The 15,641-nt window shown below is 41.5% G+C and overlaps 1 protein-coding gene across 9 annotated transcripts; it reads left to right on the top strand.

The window, feature by feature from the left end:
• Positions 1 to 240: 240 nt before the first annotated feature.
• CCDC158 (coiled-coil domain containing 158) lies at positions 241 to 13,843 on the top strand. 9 transcript variants are annotated; one of them, XR_015287342.1, is made up of 14 exons: positions 543 to 778; positions 1,379 to 1,415; positions 1,786 to 1,861; positions 2,096 to 2,408; positions 3,797 to 3,911; positions 4,547 to 4,666; positions 5,216 to 5,396; positions 6,223 to 6,379; positions 7,101 to 7,264; positions 8,067 to 8,185; positions 8,306 to 8,402; positions 9,119 to 9,278; positions 11,797 to 11,936; positions 13,742 to 13,843. XR_015287342.1 is itself a non-coding variant. In XM_086890796.1 (13 exons), the coding sequence occupies exons 1-7, from the start codon at positions 318 to 320 to the stop codon at positions 6,294 to 6,296; spliced, it is 978 nt and encodes a 325-aa protein (XP_086746922.1). In that variant the 5' UTR covers positions 241 to 317; the 3' UTR covers positions 6,297 to 6,379; positions 7,101 to 7,264; positions 8,067 to 8,185; positions 8,306 to 8,402; positions 9,119 to 9,278; positions 11,797 to 11,936; positions 13,742 to 13,843. The 9 variants fall into 9 exon arrangements, 6 of the variants coding, with proteins under 6 accessions (XP_086746922.1, XP_086746923.1, XP_023782872.2 ...); XM_086890796.1 differs by lacking the exons at positions 543 to 778; positions 3,797 to 3,911 and adding an exon at positions 241 to 453 and having other exon boundaries at positions 1,745 to 1,861; XM_086890797.1 differs by lacking the exons at positions 543 to 778; positions 3,797 to 3,911; positions 13,742 to 13,843 and adding exons at positions 241 to 453; positions 12,870 to 13,019 and having other exon boundaries at positions 1,745 to 1,861.
• The last annotated feature ends 1,798 nt before the right edge of the window (positions 13,844 to 15,641 follow it).

The raw sequence follows: 15,641 nt of genomic DNA on the forward strand, positions 1-15,641 counted from the left end.
TAAAAATAGAAATATTTCAGTTTTTATTACTGGACTGGATTTAGGAAAGGCTGCCTTTGGATCTTTTGCTTTTGACCCTCTGGGCTTTTCTTTGGTGGGAGAAAATCCCCTCACCCCGACTTCTGCCTTCAGTCAGCTCACGGTCACGTCTCCAAAACGTGCCATCTTACTGGCCAAATAACATATGACAAATGATCCAGACCCTGCCTTATGCTCGTGAAATGATTTTTTTACCTCCAGCCTCAAGCACGGCATCGCTAAACCACTTGGGCCCTCCGGCCACAAAATGGCGCCCACGCCGTGAGGGTGCAGCGGCTATGATGGGACTGAGGGGTTCGACGCCTCAATTCCCGATGGAGTCAGCGGGTCTTGCAGGAGCAACAGGCGGCTTAGAATGGCTCCTTCTCGCGGGGGAGCAGCCGGGAGGAGCTTGGCGGCTCTCCCCAGCGCTTGGTAGGTGGGCATCAGCGCCCTGCGGGGCTGGGAGCGCGGTGTCACGGAGCGCTGAGGGGACGGAGCCCGCGGAGCTGCTCGGGCTCCGTCCCCTCACGGCCCGCGGCGGGAATGGCGGGAGAGCAACGGGACCCGTCCCGCCTGAGGGAAGGCGGCTCCAGTGCCCGCCATAGAAAGACTGAGGGGGTTTCCCCCTTTGCTCGCCTTTCTGGCCCCTCAGGGTTGGGCTCTGGGACGAAGGGCTCCGCTTCTCTGCCCATATGCCCACAGGAAGCACAGGGAAGTGTCCGGCAGAGGGGGTTGTTGAAGGTGTTAAATCAGGCAGGTACGGCGAATGCTGCTGGAGCTGCCTCTGGGCTTGCGGTGTGCTCACAAGGGCTCCCGAGGCCGAGTCACACAGGAAAATCCGCATAAACTGAATAAAAAACCCGTCAATACCATCTGATTTCAAAACTGCAACCGAGTAACAGATTTTTCTCCTTTCCTCCTCCTTTTTGTGTCTCTTTCCTCCTCCTTTTTGTGTCTCTTTCATCCTCCTTTTTGTGTCTCTTTCATCCTCCTTTTTGTGTCTCTTTCCTCCTCCTTTTTGTGTCTCTTTCCTCCTCCTTTTTGTGTCTCTTTCCTCCTACTTTTTGTGTCTCTCTTCTCCTCCTTTTTGTGTCTCTTTCCTCCTCCTTTTTGTGTCTTTTCTCCTTTTCTTTTTCTTCTTTTCCTATTTTTTCCTCTTCTTTTTTCCTTCTGTCTGCATCTGGGTTTGTCGTGATGAAACAAACCAGAAGATTTGGAAAAGGAAGGAAACTTACCTCCCCTTAAAGTATCTTTAAGTCCTCCTGCAGTTTTAAAATTCAAAGGGTGGAATTAATTTTGTTACATTAAGTTGACTTGTAATGGATTAAAGAGTAAAGATGCATCTTTTTCTTCACAGGTGCTGTTTCAATGAACGAGAATATCCAGGAATTAAGGTAGTTCACAGGATTTGTTTGCTATTAGAAAATCCCTGTCCTTGCTATGTGTCTTTTTTCTTTTTTTTTTGGTCAGCTGAAGTTAGTGCTTGAATTTAGTGATTTTTATACACAGTTGTATATCCAGTATTTGAAAGTTTCTCCCACAGAAAGGTCATTAATGAGTTTGAAAACTGATGGCAAACTGAGATTTGATTTATTGATTCCCTCAGACTAGTGATTGAAGACACCACCCCCTCAGGAATGGAGCAAATGATCCATTGCCTGATCAATTCCAATAAAAAAAGGCAATGTGAATTGACTCAGGTTTCCTTCCTTTTGTGCTCAAGGTTTTATATAAACAAACTCTCCTCTTCTTCTGCAACAACAGGAAATCTGTTTCAGTCTGACTGGCAGAGCAAACGGATGGAAACGCAGTTGGAAAGAGATGCACTTCAGGACAGCAGGTATGAAGAGATTTATCATGGAGAGTGTCTGTATGGGCTTGGAGAGGCACAGCAGGCTTCCTCAGGGAAAAGCTCCTCTCCAGGAATAACATTCTAGTACTCCTGGGTTAGAAAACAACCCATTATTTAGTTGTAAAAACCAGCAGTTAACCAACTGAAGTACTGGACCTGTGAGGATAGAACTCCAGGTGAATCCTGTTTTCTGAATTACTTTATTTTTGTTTCCTAATTCAGACAGAAGGAATTGCAGAGCCAAGAGAATCTACAAACACAGTTAAAAAATAGTCCTGGAGAGCTGGAAGCTGCCAGCCAGCAGCAGGATGGGGTGCTGAGGGAGGCTGACAGCCAAAATGAGCGTCTGACAAAGGTGGTGCACAGCCTGGAGGAATTACTTCTGGAATTATGTGGCATCCTAATGGACTGCAGAGACAGCAGGGGCAGGAAGCTCAGTGAGCATGGGGACATGACCAGCCTGAGCACAGCATTTCGTGGTGTCCTGCAGGACCTGGACTCACAGGTGTCACACCTCAAAGGAAAGCTGGTCCTGGTATGTGAGCCAAGTCCTAATTCTCCTTCCAGTGCTCTGTGTTCTGGCTTCTAGGAAATACATTTGAAGACTCCCTGAGCTCCCTTCTAGTCTGGCCTAGGGAAGGGGTTATGGCATAAAGAGGTGCAGATGCCACCTTGCAGTGAAGGTGGCAGCCTTTTCCTGTGGTCACAGCTCGAGGCTGGGTTTACTGCTGGGTTTTGCCACGTTTCCACAGCTCAAGGTGGAAGCAAAAGGGAGGAAATCACACCTCAGAATCAGCTCTTCAGACTGCCTTTTCTTCAGGGGTTTGCTGTGTCCTCTGTTCACAGTAGGCAGAGGAAGAACTTCAGTTGCTGGCCAAAGATTCGCAGACCCAAAGAGAACTTTGGCTTCAGCAACATCAAATGCATTCTTTTTTCTTCTTTTTGTTAAAATTCATAAAGCATAAGCAGACATTTTTCACGTGCTCCACAAAGAATTCCTTTGTGATGATGATGGTATTTGGGGTGGGGCGACTAGCAAGTATCAAGCAATGTTTTTGAGGACTTGAGTAATTGTTCCATCAAGGTGTTTATTTGCTCATGGCTTTCTGCTGCTTTTTCCTTCCATGCTCATGATCTCCTGGTTTATTTACTGCCACGAAATTTCTATTTTGGAATAATCTCTGCACCTTACTTTTTGGAGTGTCACTGAAGTGGACGAGTGGAATTTGTTGGGACAGCAGTTCCACCATTAAAAGAAAAGACTGAAAGTGATTTTGGTGGTTGAATGAGGTTTTTATTGCTGGTTTCACTAAGAGTTTTGTCCTTTATGGTTTGAGATGTCCTAATTTTTTCCCCCCTCATTCACTTGAGTTACAAAATAACCCCCTTAAAGTAAAACTATGCATAGCTTGATACTTAATAACAGAACATCGAAATGACTCAATTTCTGACAAGTGAAAGAGCTCAGTATTCGCCAAGATGTTATTGTAGCCAGTGTTTTGTTTTGGGAAGGGGATCGAGCAGCTCAGGAACGAGCATGAGGTGGCAGCACTGCCTCACAAAGCTGACCATGCCTGCTGCTTGCAAGTAGCATCCAAAGCCGGGTGGAGACAGCTTATTAAGTCTGGGTTTTGATTATAGTGTAGGAAATGTTAAGAGTAACCTGAATTTGAGAGAAAGCTTATGCTGCTCCTACACTCCGCTCTCTGCCCTATTTTTTTTGTTTCTTGGTGCTTTTGTTGAAGTGAAGCACTGGTTGCACAGACTGAACTGAAAAGGGGAAAAAATCCAGAAACCCCACAAAACCACGCCATACAGAGGAGAGACAAAACATCCATGCAGGCTGAGGATGAGGAGGCCAGGGCTGCTTCTCCTTTGCTGGTTTTTACTGTTTCTAATTTCTCCACCTCAAACTTCACATAGAGAAAAAGCAAGAACCCCAAATTTGGTGCCTTCACATCAAGTCTGTCACCTGGAATCCACAGTTTGTCAGCTCCATTCCCAGTTAGGAGGAGTGAAAAGGATCTATGAGACCAAGGTGTGTATGGATTTACCTGTTAGCTTTGGTGCCAGTGAAATTCAGTGTGTGGAGATCTGAAATGTTCCTGAGACGGGAGGAAAGTCTTTTAATGAGGGATTGCTTAAAAAAAACCTGTCTGGATAATAGGATAAATTACATTATCTTAAGTTTTGCATGTAAGAAGAACTTTATTCAATAGCCTTGTAGACTGTGTCCACCATCTCATAGGCTGGCAGAAGTTGCCTCCTTTCAGAGAAAGGTACAAAACATGTTTGAGTGGAGATTTCTGAATACAGCTGTGGTGAAGGAGTAGTTCTCTCTGAAAAAAGGTCTTTTTTTTTTTTTTTTTTTTCCCCAAAGTGTTGTTTCACCATTCTAATCAGCATTTATAGTGTAGATAGGGGACTTCTGAAGAGGTCTGGATCAGGGTGGAAGTCAAATTACTCTCCAGAAATTCAGTTGACTCTGAAATGAAACTGAGCTTACTCACTAAAAGAAGACAACACAATTATGAGCACACTCAGGGAATAACTCTGCTGGGCCAAAAGATAACATTTGTGCTTCTTTCAATGAAGAACCCCATAAGAAATCCAGTGTGCTGTTTAAATAGAATGCTTTAAGGCAATTCTTCAGGAGCTTTTGCCTTTTTCTAGGTTGAAGACCTTGAGAAGCAGTTGCATGTGGCTCATCTTGAGGCAGCAGAAGCTCAGACAGACCAGACACAACATGGCCAGGAACCTGCAAACCCGAATGACCGGATTCATCAGTTGTTGGTAAAAAACAAGTGATAGTATTGAAAAAACATTTGCTTTCTGAAAGCCTCCCCTGACTTCTGGTGTTCAGATTTGCACCTTGCTTGTTTCCCCTTTTAATTAACTTTGAGGATTATTTATATCTAGAAATTTGAATTAGCTGTGAAAGGCCCAAGGGCATTTGCCATTAGCAGTAAGGGGCATTCAGAATTAAGACTTAACTTTGTCATAAATTCAAAGCCACAGAAACCTATGCAAATCATGTAAAGATGCTGAGCTATCTCCACTTTAACCTCACAGTTTAGATCCCTCTGTTAGGGAACCTTTGTCCCTTAACACATATTTAGCAAGATTAATATTCAAGCAGTAAACAGCAGCAGAAGTTATGATTATCAGAAATGCCCATTGGTGATTCTCTTTGGGCCACACTTTAAATTCATATTGTTGAAATGAGTAGCTCTGAAATGTTCATGTTAGTGTTTTTAACATTATTTGCATTTTAAATTATCATTAAGAGAACCAAAAAATCCTGAATTTATTTAGGAGGGAGATGACTTTAATTTCTCATAGACTGAACTCCATAAAAAAGAGAGAACTAAGCCTAGAAAAAGAGCAGAACAAGCGTTTTTGGGATCAGAACACAGAGAACAGCATCACCTTGGAGCAGCTCAGGAGGCAGCTGGACAACAGAAAGATGGAAAAGGCTCTGAAGGAAATGAGGATGGAGTGTTGCAGACAAATGGAGTGCCAGGTTGGTGCTTTTGACTCTAAAGCTTCAAAGTGACTTTTTGTACATTTCCAGAAAGTTCACTGCTACCAGATCTACCAAGCCAATTGTTGGAAGTGGTATTTTCAGCTGTGAGCATGTCTGTAAGATTAGTGAGCAAATTAAAGGCTCTCATAATGCCTTACTTTATTTAGTACTTAATGAAAATCTAATGAAGTTTATGTATAAACCAGAATTTATATTCATGTACTATTTATAAACCAGTGAGAGCTGTGTTAGAATTCCTTCTGACCAAGTAGACACTGCCTTTACATTCCCCTTTTTTCTCCAGCCCCTCAAAAGTGAGCTGTAATTAGATAACCTTCTTTGCATTATGAATAAAGATCCAGTTGGTTCCTTCATTTTCTAATAAACTAGAGGCTTCACTCACACATCATTCTAAATTTACTCAGTCTGTTATTTTTTTTGTTGAAAACATCCCACCAGGAAGTTCACTCTTTTCTTCTGTTGGTAATTTTCAATATTACCAGTTTCTGAATCACAGCACTTGGTACTTTTAATGGTGCATATTGCTGCTTGCAGGAATTAAATCAGTAATAAATTATTCATGTAATTGGTTTTTTCCCCAACTTCACAGAGCAACCAGTCGAGTTTTATCAATTCAAGTTATTTAGCCTTAAGTGCTCTGAATTTTGTATTAACATTGCCGCTTGATTTTTTTTTTTTTAAATCAGTTGTACATTTTTTATTTCCTGTGTTTAAAAAACCAATATTCTATTCAGTTGTTAAAATGGAGAGTGGAGCCCAGAGCATCCTGACCTAATTTTTCTGTACAACTCTGGTGTTGAAGATGTGCTACAGAAAACCAGAAAGATGCCAGGACATTCAAAAGGTAGAAACAAACAAATCTTTTGCTTGACCTGAACTGCAGTGGAGCAATGGAAGTGGAGAAATCCCAGCTGGAAAAAGAAATAAATGATTGGAAACTCAAAGCAGAAGAGTTTAAGGTGTGCAAACAATGCTGTATTTGTCTTTTTATGATGGTAAATGTTTTATGGTTTTTAATCTCTGCCTTAATGTGCTGATACTGTGGTTTTGAAGGAGGTCAGGCAATAATGCCCCTGGAATTGTAACAGCACTCAGTTAGTGGCCAGTGCAGGATAATATTATAACATTAGCACTTAAAATGAATAATTCTGTGGTGAAAAGCAGCTGCCAAAAGACTGGTGCAAGCTGGAATGACCTCAGTGAGCTGAGTGTCCACGCCAGAGGAGAACCAGAAATACCAAGTGTTACTGAGAAGCGGCAGACAGGCAGCAGTCAGAATTCCAAACTGAGGACACTGGTTATTTCTCAGAAAAGAAATACAGGATGTGGTAGTGCCATGCAGGTCAGCATCTTCAGAAGAAAAAAATCAGTCCGGACAGGGAATTTCATCCTTTTTTGTGAGAAGCCATTTGAGTGCACATGGGGGAGCTGCTACAAGAGAATGGAAACCATGTTCATATGCTACACCTGGTGAGGTTCATTATTCTTTAAAGCTGTCAGATGCAATTCTGCTGCACCCTCTTTGCCTGGATTAGCAATTTTCACACAAATAATTGGTCTGTTTCACTCCAGTTTTCTTTCTTGCTCCAGACTGGGATTTGTAGTAGTGTTGTCCACGCATCTTTGTTGTTATTTTATGTAATTATGTATATTGAACATAATTATTTTTTATGTATGCAGAGTGCAAAGGATGACAAAGAAGCCAGAACACATGGAATGAAGGCCAGGCTGAGCCAGTTGGAGCTGGAAAAAGTTCAGCTGGTTACTGAATGACACAAAACTGGAAAAGGATGAGCTCCTGCAGGAGCTCCAGGCTGGCCAGAGGGAGCTAGCTGGCCCTGCAGGTAGGGAGTCTGAGCTCAGCTCCCACAGCTGCTAATTTGGGCTCATGTTAAAAATAAAAGAGCAGCCTGCTGGCTGAATCCAAATAGGGCTGCTGGTACAGTGTGAGGTTCCTGCCAGCGCAGGATGGTCAGATTGTTCCAGGGAGCTGTGTCATGGCGTGGGATTCTGGCACCCAAGGTGGGGTGGGACACAATCTTTATGGCCCGTCTCACTAGGAGCAAAAATATTTAAAACTGCCCAAGTCAGGAGAGGAAAAAAGCAGATCCAGTAAATCACAGAACAGCAACCTGACCCTTTTTTTCAGCAGTGGTGTGTAGGAGTTTAACCCATTAACCATCTGTGGTCAAATTATAGTGAAACCTTGTTTTGTTGCAGGTTTGCTACAACAACATTATTAAAAGCTGATGCTTTAACATCCATGTTATGTTATGTTTCACAACTAATGTGTGGGAAACCCCATCAAGACAGATGATTAAAATATATGTACAGATGTGTAAAATTTTTAAAATACTAATGCTTCTGAGATATGTAAATATGAATATATTATTTAAAATTCATAAAAAGCAGGATCTGGACCCAGAGTAACCACCAAAATGGAAGGATATTCCCAGTTAAATCTGCATGGCAGCAGGCTGGATGCTGCTGGTGAAATGCTTTGCTCTCTGCATATCCCTGTACCCTCAGGAAGTACCCCTGGGGAGCACTACCTTTATCACAAGTTGGCAGCAGAACAGTAATCTTAGTCTAGAAGAATGAAATTTTTTTGTCACTCTAATTTCAATCTTTGCTTTCTCTCCCCAGAGGCATTTGAAGAGGAATTATCAGGGTGAAATCAAGGAAATGGAAAATACTGCAAACAGACTGAAAATGCAGAGCACTCCAGACTGCTCTGAAGACTATGGAGGGATTTGTTGGCAATGGTAACTATGGATTGAACTTGCCAAAAATCCCACACATTTGTCTTACCAAACAGAGAAATTTTCTAAGTATTGTAATCATAATCCTCATTGTTCACTGAGAATTAACCTTGTGTTTTCCAGCTCTGGAAGCTGCAGCAAGAGTGCAGAAGCAGATTAGACAGATGCACTGAAGAGCAAGATTAAATTCTTGGAAGAGGCAATGGCAAACACAGCTAAGGTCACTAGAGCTCCTTTTAGAAGTATTTCACTGCATTTAGAGAGATTTGTCTTGGGAGAAATGCATGGGCAAAAGCACAGTCAGCCCATGAAGGACCAAAAATAGTTTTACTTGGTGTCCATGGAAATCAGCCTTCTACACAGAGACAGGCCTGAATTTATATTTGTTCTTGGAAGGAAGAGAGTGATTGCAATGAGAATCAGGCTCTTACATATCAGTTCTTCCTAAAAATGCCAGCTTAGGCGTTCTGTGTCCTTCTGACTCTGGTCCTGGGTGCTTCCCCTCTGGATTCTGAGGCAGTTCTGGATGTGAACGCTCTGTCAGGGTCTGTCTATCACCATGAGTCCTTTTCCACCTTCTGTGACAAATCACTCAGTTACCAAGAGCTGTAGTTCACTGAATTATCACTTTTATCTGTTCACTGTAACCTGTCCTGTTTTCTTCACTGGCTTGGGATCCTGTGGATCCTGAAGCTTAAAATTCCAGTTTTGAAATGGATCAAAAATCTGGGATGCTGTCTGAAAGCAGTGCAGTCGAGTTTTCCTTGTAAGGACTTGCTTGTTACAGAGCCTCATCTTTGTGCAAGGTGCAATATCTAAGCTTCTCAAAGGGCTAGTTCAGATATTTCAAAGATTAAAAAAAAAAAACCCTGCAGAAGATAAATGTCTATAATTTATAAATTTTTGACTCATACTAAGTTCTCCTTTTAAAATCAGGAGGAGCATTACCTCAGAGAAGAAAAGAGTAAAACTAAGTCAAAAATTGAGCTGTATTAGAGCAGAAAATACCAGTATTGCTGGGGACCTGGAGATCCTGAGATCACAAGACAAACAGCTGAAAGAAAAACTATCAGAACTGGAGATAGCCCTTGATAAGGTAATGTCAGGAAACTCTCAGTTCAGGGAGACTTCTGGATGTTTTCCTCTACAGTCTCCTGGGAAGAGAAGGGTTGGATTTAATACATTGTTTTCACATGTACTGTAAGATCCTCACCTGAAGAGTTTTTGAATAATAAAAGGCTTCAGTTTTCATTAAGAGATTTCTTGTTTTACTCCTTATTAGCTGAGAGAAATCTAAACTGCAGGGAATTTAAAGTAAAAGTGTTGTGCAGGTTCTAGGACCTTCCACTAACTCTGGGCACAGCTGCTTTCTCTGATCTTCCACGTGAGGGAATTCTTACAGAGCACGGTGTTTCATTTGCCTTTTACATTTTTTTAGGTGAGATTTCTGTTGCTGCCATACCTGACCCCTAAGGTTAGGTCTGGTTTGACTGGCACAGAAACCCCAGGTGCTGCTCTTCCAGAAGGAAGTGTCCTTTTAACTTATTTGGATGAAAATTTCTATGGAAGGAGTTATTCTCAAATTCCTTTTTAAAAAAAATCATGACAGAATTGTGATACCTTCTCCCAAGTGTAATATTTCTTATTTTAAATGCTTGTCACTGGATATGGATAAAAGTAAAATTTTTGAGGAGGAAAAGGTATAGTTCTGCTTCATTAGCACAGTTGAATTTTCTAATCCCAGAGATGTTCAGGGGGTCTGGGTCTGGCCCTGGAGGATTTTGTCCCCTTCTGGGACATTCTGGTGTGCATGTTATGGCTGCCAGGCTTGTGTAACCAGCTGCCAGCCAAGGCATCCTGCAGAGCATTTCTGTGCTGACAGCAGCAGAAACACAGCATCCCTGTGTGCACCTTGTTTCTTTGTCAGAGAGAGAACAGCAGAGAGATTGTAATCCCCAGAAAGTTAGCCCAGCTCATTCTGTGCTGCGTTGCAGGATGTTTTTTACTTTTGCCTTATTTCTAGCCATGGACTCTTGAGGCTGCAGTGGGGCTGCTGCTCTAAATGAATGGTACCTTGGGAACAGCAGTTTTATCATAAGAAATTATCATTAATTTTAGTGACCTACCCCAGATGCTGGCTTTGAAAGAGGAACAAAGTGGAACAAAATTCAAAATACACCTCTGCATAAGCAGTACAAAAAGCACTTTAGGGGATGAATGACCAAGGTATTTTGCCTCTGCCACAAGTAACGTTTATGAACTATTAAATTTAAAGATACTGATCGGAAACTGGTTTGGTTTTCACTTTTCTTTGTTGTTGTTGTTGTTGTCCATCACATTTGATAGTGGAAATAGATTTCTACCTACTTCTTGATACATTTAATCATCTGCTGGATATTTGAATCTTCCTCCAATCTGGCTTTCATTGGTTTTGATCAGTTTTATCCATATCACTGTTCTTCCTTTTGGTTTTGCACGTCTATTATTAGACTTAAATGAAACCCTGGTGTTGCTCTGTTTTTTCATTACAGAAAGCATCAACTCTAATCTCTCATAAAAAAAGAATTCTTCAGCTATTTTTTGTATGGATTTTGTGACCTGATGTATCTCCCAGGTCTTTTCATTCATTTCAGCCTCAATATCTGTAGGAGACCACAAGTTAGTGCAGGCATTTTTCAGGAATATTTTCTGGTTTACTTCCTGATGTGGTGGCAAACATTTACATCAATGAACAAAGGACAGTTCCTTCTGTGAAATCCCTGCAGCATCAGGCACTCTCATTCCCTTTTCCCTGAGTTAATCAATTTATACTTCTGAAGATAAAGAAGGAAAAAGGACTGATTTTTAATTTAGTACCACAGCGAGGACCCAACAGGTTGCAGAAGCACTTGAATCAAAGTCTACTTTAATCTTCTTGGTTCCTGCATCATTAGTTATTGTACAAAATGAAGCAGCTCCAGCACTTGAGACAGACTCTACCTGGGTGATAGTGATAGTCTGGTTTCCTAGCTGGAATGTGGAAAAGGAGGGTTTGGTCTGGCTCAGTGTCACTTGGACCCATTATGAAGCTGAGGATTTGTTCCCCATAGAAGCCCTGCTGAAACCAGTGTATTCACTTTAAAAAATACTTTTTTTTTTTTTAATGAAAATGGGGTAGCAAAGTGTTTCCAACCAGTTCCATCCTCAAATGGAGCAAAGGTCAGTGGGAGCAGTGCTTTGAACATGTGAAATGCTGACAAATCCAGTTCTCAGCAGTGAAAAATCCAGTTTTTGCTGAAAGAAAGAGTTCTTTGAACCAGGCCTTTGCCTCAGGTCCTGAGTAGGAAAATGAGAATAATATTGCACTTGATTTCCAAGATGGCTGTGGCAACAAAGAATAAAATACCTGCAGGCAGCTCAGCTGCTGTGGGAATGAGAGCCTGGCAAAGAGCCCCGGGTGCTCCTCCTGTGCCTGCCTGTGTCTGTGCCCTCCCTGTACACCAATACCTGGGGCCACACATTAAAAAGGACAGAACAAGAGGCAAGGGGGAAAAAAAACTGTATTTGGGTGAGTTAAGAATTGACAACAGAGTGCCTTTTTTAAAATACTTTTTAACTGAACTGTATTATTTCAGAAGCCTTCCAAGCTGGAAGTTTTGAAACATCTAAAGAGGATTCTTCAAGAATTAACAAGTTCAGACAGTGCCATTCCCTCCATGGATCTGAGCAGCCATGGTGGGAGAAAATCCCCTTTAACAGTCATGAGGAATGCAGTGTAAGAATAACAGATTTATTTTTGTTGTGTGCTCTGTACTTACAGTTCCCTCTAAAACTGACATCTGGCTCTTGATGTGCCTCAGGAACAGTGTGGGGTGTGTTTTTACAAGAAGGTCAGGTTTAGACACAAGCTTGAGATGATCTGGAAGCTTCCAAAACTTCTGTTGTTTGCCAGGGTGCTTTGGGTGGTAGGGAAATAGAAGGTGACCACACCATTTGCCTTTGGTATTTTTGTTCAGAATTCCTTTCTTCTTTTCCTGCCATATGTGAATATCCAAATGCAGAATTTTTTATTTTTTTTTTTTAACTAACACATGATAATGACAGCGGTGCATGAAGTTGAAAAATCAATACAGCACAAATTCTGATCTTTCTAATCCAGAACATAAGGATACTTCATAAAAGAAAATGTAATTCCTGAGTTTTGATTAGGATGAAATCAAAACTGCAGTTGGAGAGGCTGCTACTGCAAGCATAGTGGAAAAGCACATTTTAGGACAGTGAAAAGTGCTTTGACCTAGCTGAGTAACCTGCTTCTTACAGTACTCATTTGAGGTTCAGTTTCTAAGGCTTTTTTAATACACCCCAAATCCTGATCCTGTTTGTGTTGTTTTATTCAGTCCCAGGATGTTGCCCTGTTCCTTACATCCCTTGGGAAGTTTTCACTGGCAGCACTGATGTCAAACTTGGAACATTACAGATTATTATAAACAATATAGTCCAGTAGAGTATTTTTTCCTAGGAATTAAATACCTCTTAGCAGTTGCTGTTACAAGTCTTTATGGCACTTGCTGCAAAATCTGCATCTTATTGGAAAGTAGCACACCCAAAATTGGTAACTTCCCTGTTACTTGTGTAATGAGCATCAATAGCATTGTCACATTTTTGGAGCCTAAATTTAGGTTCTTGAGTTCTTTATTTGGATATTTAGATATGGATGGGCTTTCTGGAGGAATCAAAAAATGCTGCTGGTTTCCTTCTGAGTACTGGATGGTCAGTACCTTTTAAATTGTGATGACATGAGTTTTGTTATCTAGAAGAAGTATGAAGATGTGGCTTTGAGCAGCAGGGTTTGAAGATGGTAATCTTTACTACCTTCTCTTGCCCATAGATTATCCCTTCTGTGAAAATTGCCTGTAGAGACTGTTACTGTGTTCTGTTCAGAATTTGAGCCACGGTGTTTCAGAGATAGGCTCTGTTCATTGTGAGGGGTAGCTGCTTTGGGTGTTCTTTTTGTACTTCTGAGTATGAAAGAAAATTGCCTGGTAGTTACTGTCTGCCTTCTAACAAACCAACTGCAACATCCAGGGATTTTCCTGGTATCCAAAACAGCTCCAAATAGAGTTTTTTTGAGGAGTGAAGTTTGTCATGCACAAAGAGGCATGGTTTGTGAGGAGCCATGATACTCCCTGTCTGGGAAGTAAACAAGGAATAGAGATCAGAACAAAAGCCATTTTGACATGCTTTCAATGCCTTCAACAGAGGCAAGCATGTTTTGTAAGGAGATTTCGGCCTCCTGCTTGCATGGGGATCTCTGCTCAGGTCTGTGCTCTCTGTTCTTTGCTTGGATATCTCCTAGGAAATGCACTGCATCCCTCTGCTCTGCAGCACCTCGGTACACATCCTCCCCCAGAATTTGTAATAGCTGTCTGGTTCCTGTAAGACATGTAGTAAAATTCTGGGGGTTACTGAAAAATTGGTGTAGATTTTATTTCTTAAGAACTTCAGTTTAAAGGGAATGTTTAGATAATTTATAAGGGCCTTTTTTATTATTGTTTATGATGTTATTGCTATTTTCCCTAGCTTCTCAGCCCATGGAAACTAGTGAGCCCGGACCGAAGAGGCTACAGAACAAGATGGAAAGCCTGCAAAAGCTGGTGGAATCATTACAGATCAGAAAACAAGGTGCCTGTATTTACCAAAAAAATCCCTGTTTCATTGAAAAAACACACACTCTCCAGAAACTGTTCTTGGTACCTGCCAAAGCACTGTGCTTTTACTAGCTCACACTGGTTTTGCTAGCAGTACCCACTTGTGCATTATCCTGCTCCTGGGAGAGTAATTAGATTAACTCCCCAATGCCCCTTAATGCTAATGAGCTTCAGCATCCTTAACATGTCAAACATGGCAGCTGCTCAGGGGTGTCCTCGTGTGCTGTCAGGGCAAATTACAGGGAATTTTGGACAAACTGCAACCTTTCCAAAACTTAGTTGCATGAGCTCCCAGGATGGCAGGATGCCAAATGAGATGGGGTCAATTTTCTCTGCATTTTTTCTTGCTGCATGTTCCAGTCTCTTCTCATTTTCTCACACTAAGTTTCATTGCATAGTTTTTAGAAATCATTTCCACTCACCAGTGCATTTGTGTCAGGGACATAAAAGTGATCTGATGTAGGTAAAACTACTTAAGTTATTTATATAAATAACTTACAAAGGTAAGTGTTCTCATTTTTGTTCTTTGCCATCCATTACTATCCTCAGTGGTTTTTCTAGATTCACATGAAGAATTGCAAACTGAAGCTGTATTTGTAAGGGCTTGGAAGGTAGAGCATAACTTGTTAAGGGATGACTTCATGAAGCTTCAGGTGGCTGCACCTGAGACCTCAGCCTTTGGAACATAAGGTGGTGTTCAGTTAATCTGGTCTTCTGCTATTTTCAGCCACATCTCCAATGGTCAGAACTCAGGAGGTGCAGACAAAGAAATCCAAGGAAAAGGAGAGACAGCTCTCCAAGCAAAGGCACTGAATGAATTAGTGATGGTTTTCATGTAGGTACATGGCATTTAAAATAAGTTATGTTTTTAAAGACTAATAATAAAAGCCCTTAGAATTTTTTAACTCGTTTATAGCTCATATTTCAGATGAGTAGAATGTACAGAGTAGAAAGGGATGTTAAAGATAATCTCATTCCAGCCCCTTGCCACAGGCAGGGACACCTTCCACTAGCCCAGGTTGCTCCAGGCCCTGTCCAGCCTGGCCTTGGACACCTCCAGGGATCCAGGGGCAGCCACAGCTTCTCTGTGCCAGGGCCTGCCCACCCTCACAGGGAAGAATTCCTCCCTGTGGCTAAGCTAAATTCTTCCTCTTGGAGTTTGAATTCCATACTGTACCGTGATTCATTTAAGCAGAATGGACTCATCAAACTTTAGTTTGAGTCTTGCATGGGGAATAAGAAATTACTGAGTTGTTCCTAAGCTGTCCTCAGTTATTGCCAGCAGTCTTTTAATTTAAGGAATTTTTTTTAGATTTCCTAATAATTTTTTTACACTCTTTCTGATACGTTTTGCAACCATGTTGCAAGCTCACTTGAAATATTAGTAAAAGCATCTCCCCTTTCCTAGGAATCAGTTGCATTGAATATGACAGGATTGGTTTAGGTGGTGTATGTATCACAGTTTGGACTTGCCACACATATTGGACAAATCTACCAGTTTTTTCTTAAGAGGAGAGTCAGGTGTAGAGAATAAAAACCCCTGGGAAAAGTCACTGCTAAGTGCACTCCCAGTTGTTTTCAAGGAGCCAAGTTAAAAAGAGTTTCAGAAGCTGCAGCTGTGTGCCAAGGGCAGGGAGCAGCTGGAGGGGTCAGAGAACCAGAGGGAAGGGAGGAACATCTGCCAGTCCAAAACAGCAGCTTAATTTTAAATTATTAAAATAATACATTTTATATTAGTATAATTGAATTAAACATAATCTGTCGTATAATTA

Source organism: Cyanistes caeruleus, chromosome 5 (genome assembly GCF_971803275.1).
Source record: "Cyanistes caeruleus chromosome 5, bCyaCae1.hap1.1, whole genome shotgun sequence".
NCBI classification, from domain to species: domain Eukaryota; kingdom Metazoa; phylum Chordata; class Aves; order Passeriformes; family Paridae; genus Cyanistes; species Cyanistes caeruleus.

Bases quoted from the DNA above. Each gene is read 5' to 3' on its own strand.
- CCDC158 (XM_086890796.1), top strand. From the start codon at position 318: ATGATGGGACTGAGGGGTTCGACGCCTCAATTCCCGATGGAGTCAGCG. The intron at 1,416-1,744 runs GTAGTTCACAGG...TTTGTGCTCAAG, and splicing joins GAGAATATCCAGGAATTAAG to GTTTTATATAAACAAACTCT. The intron at 2,409-4,546 runs GTATGTGAGCCA...GCCTTTTTCTAG, and splicing joins TCAAAGGAAAGCTGGTCCTG to GTTGAAGACCTTGAGAAGCA.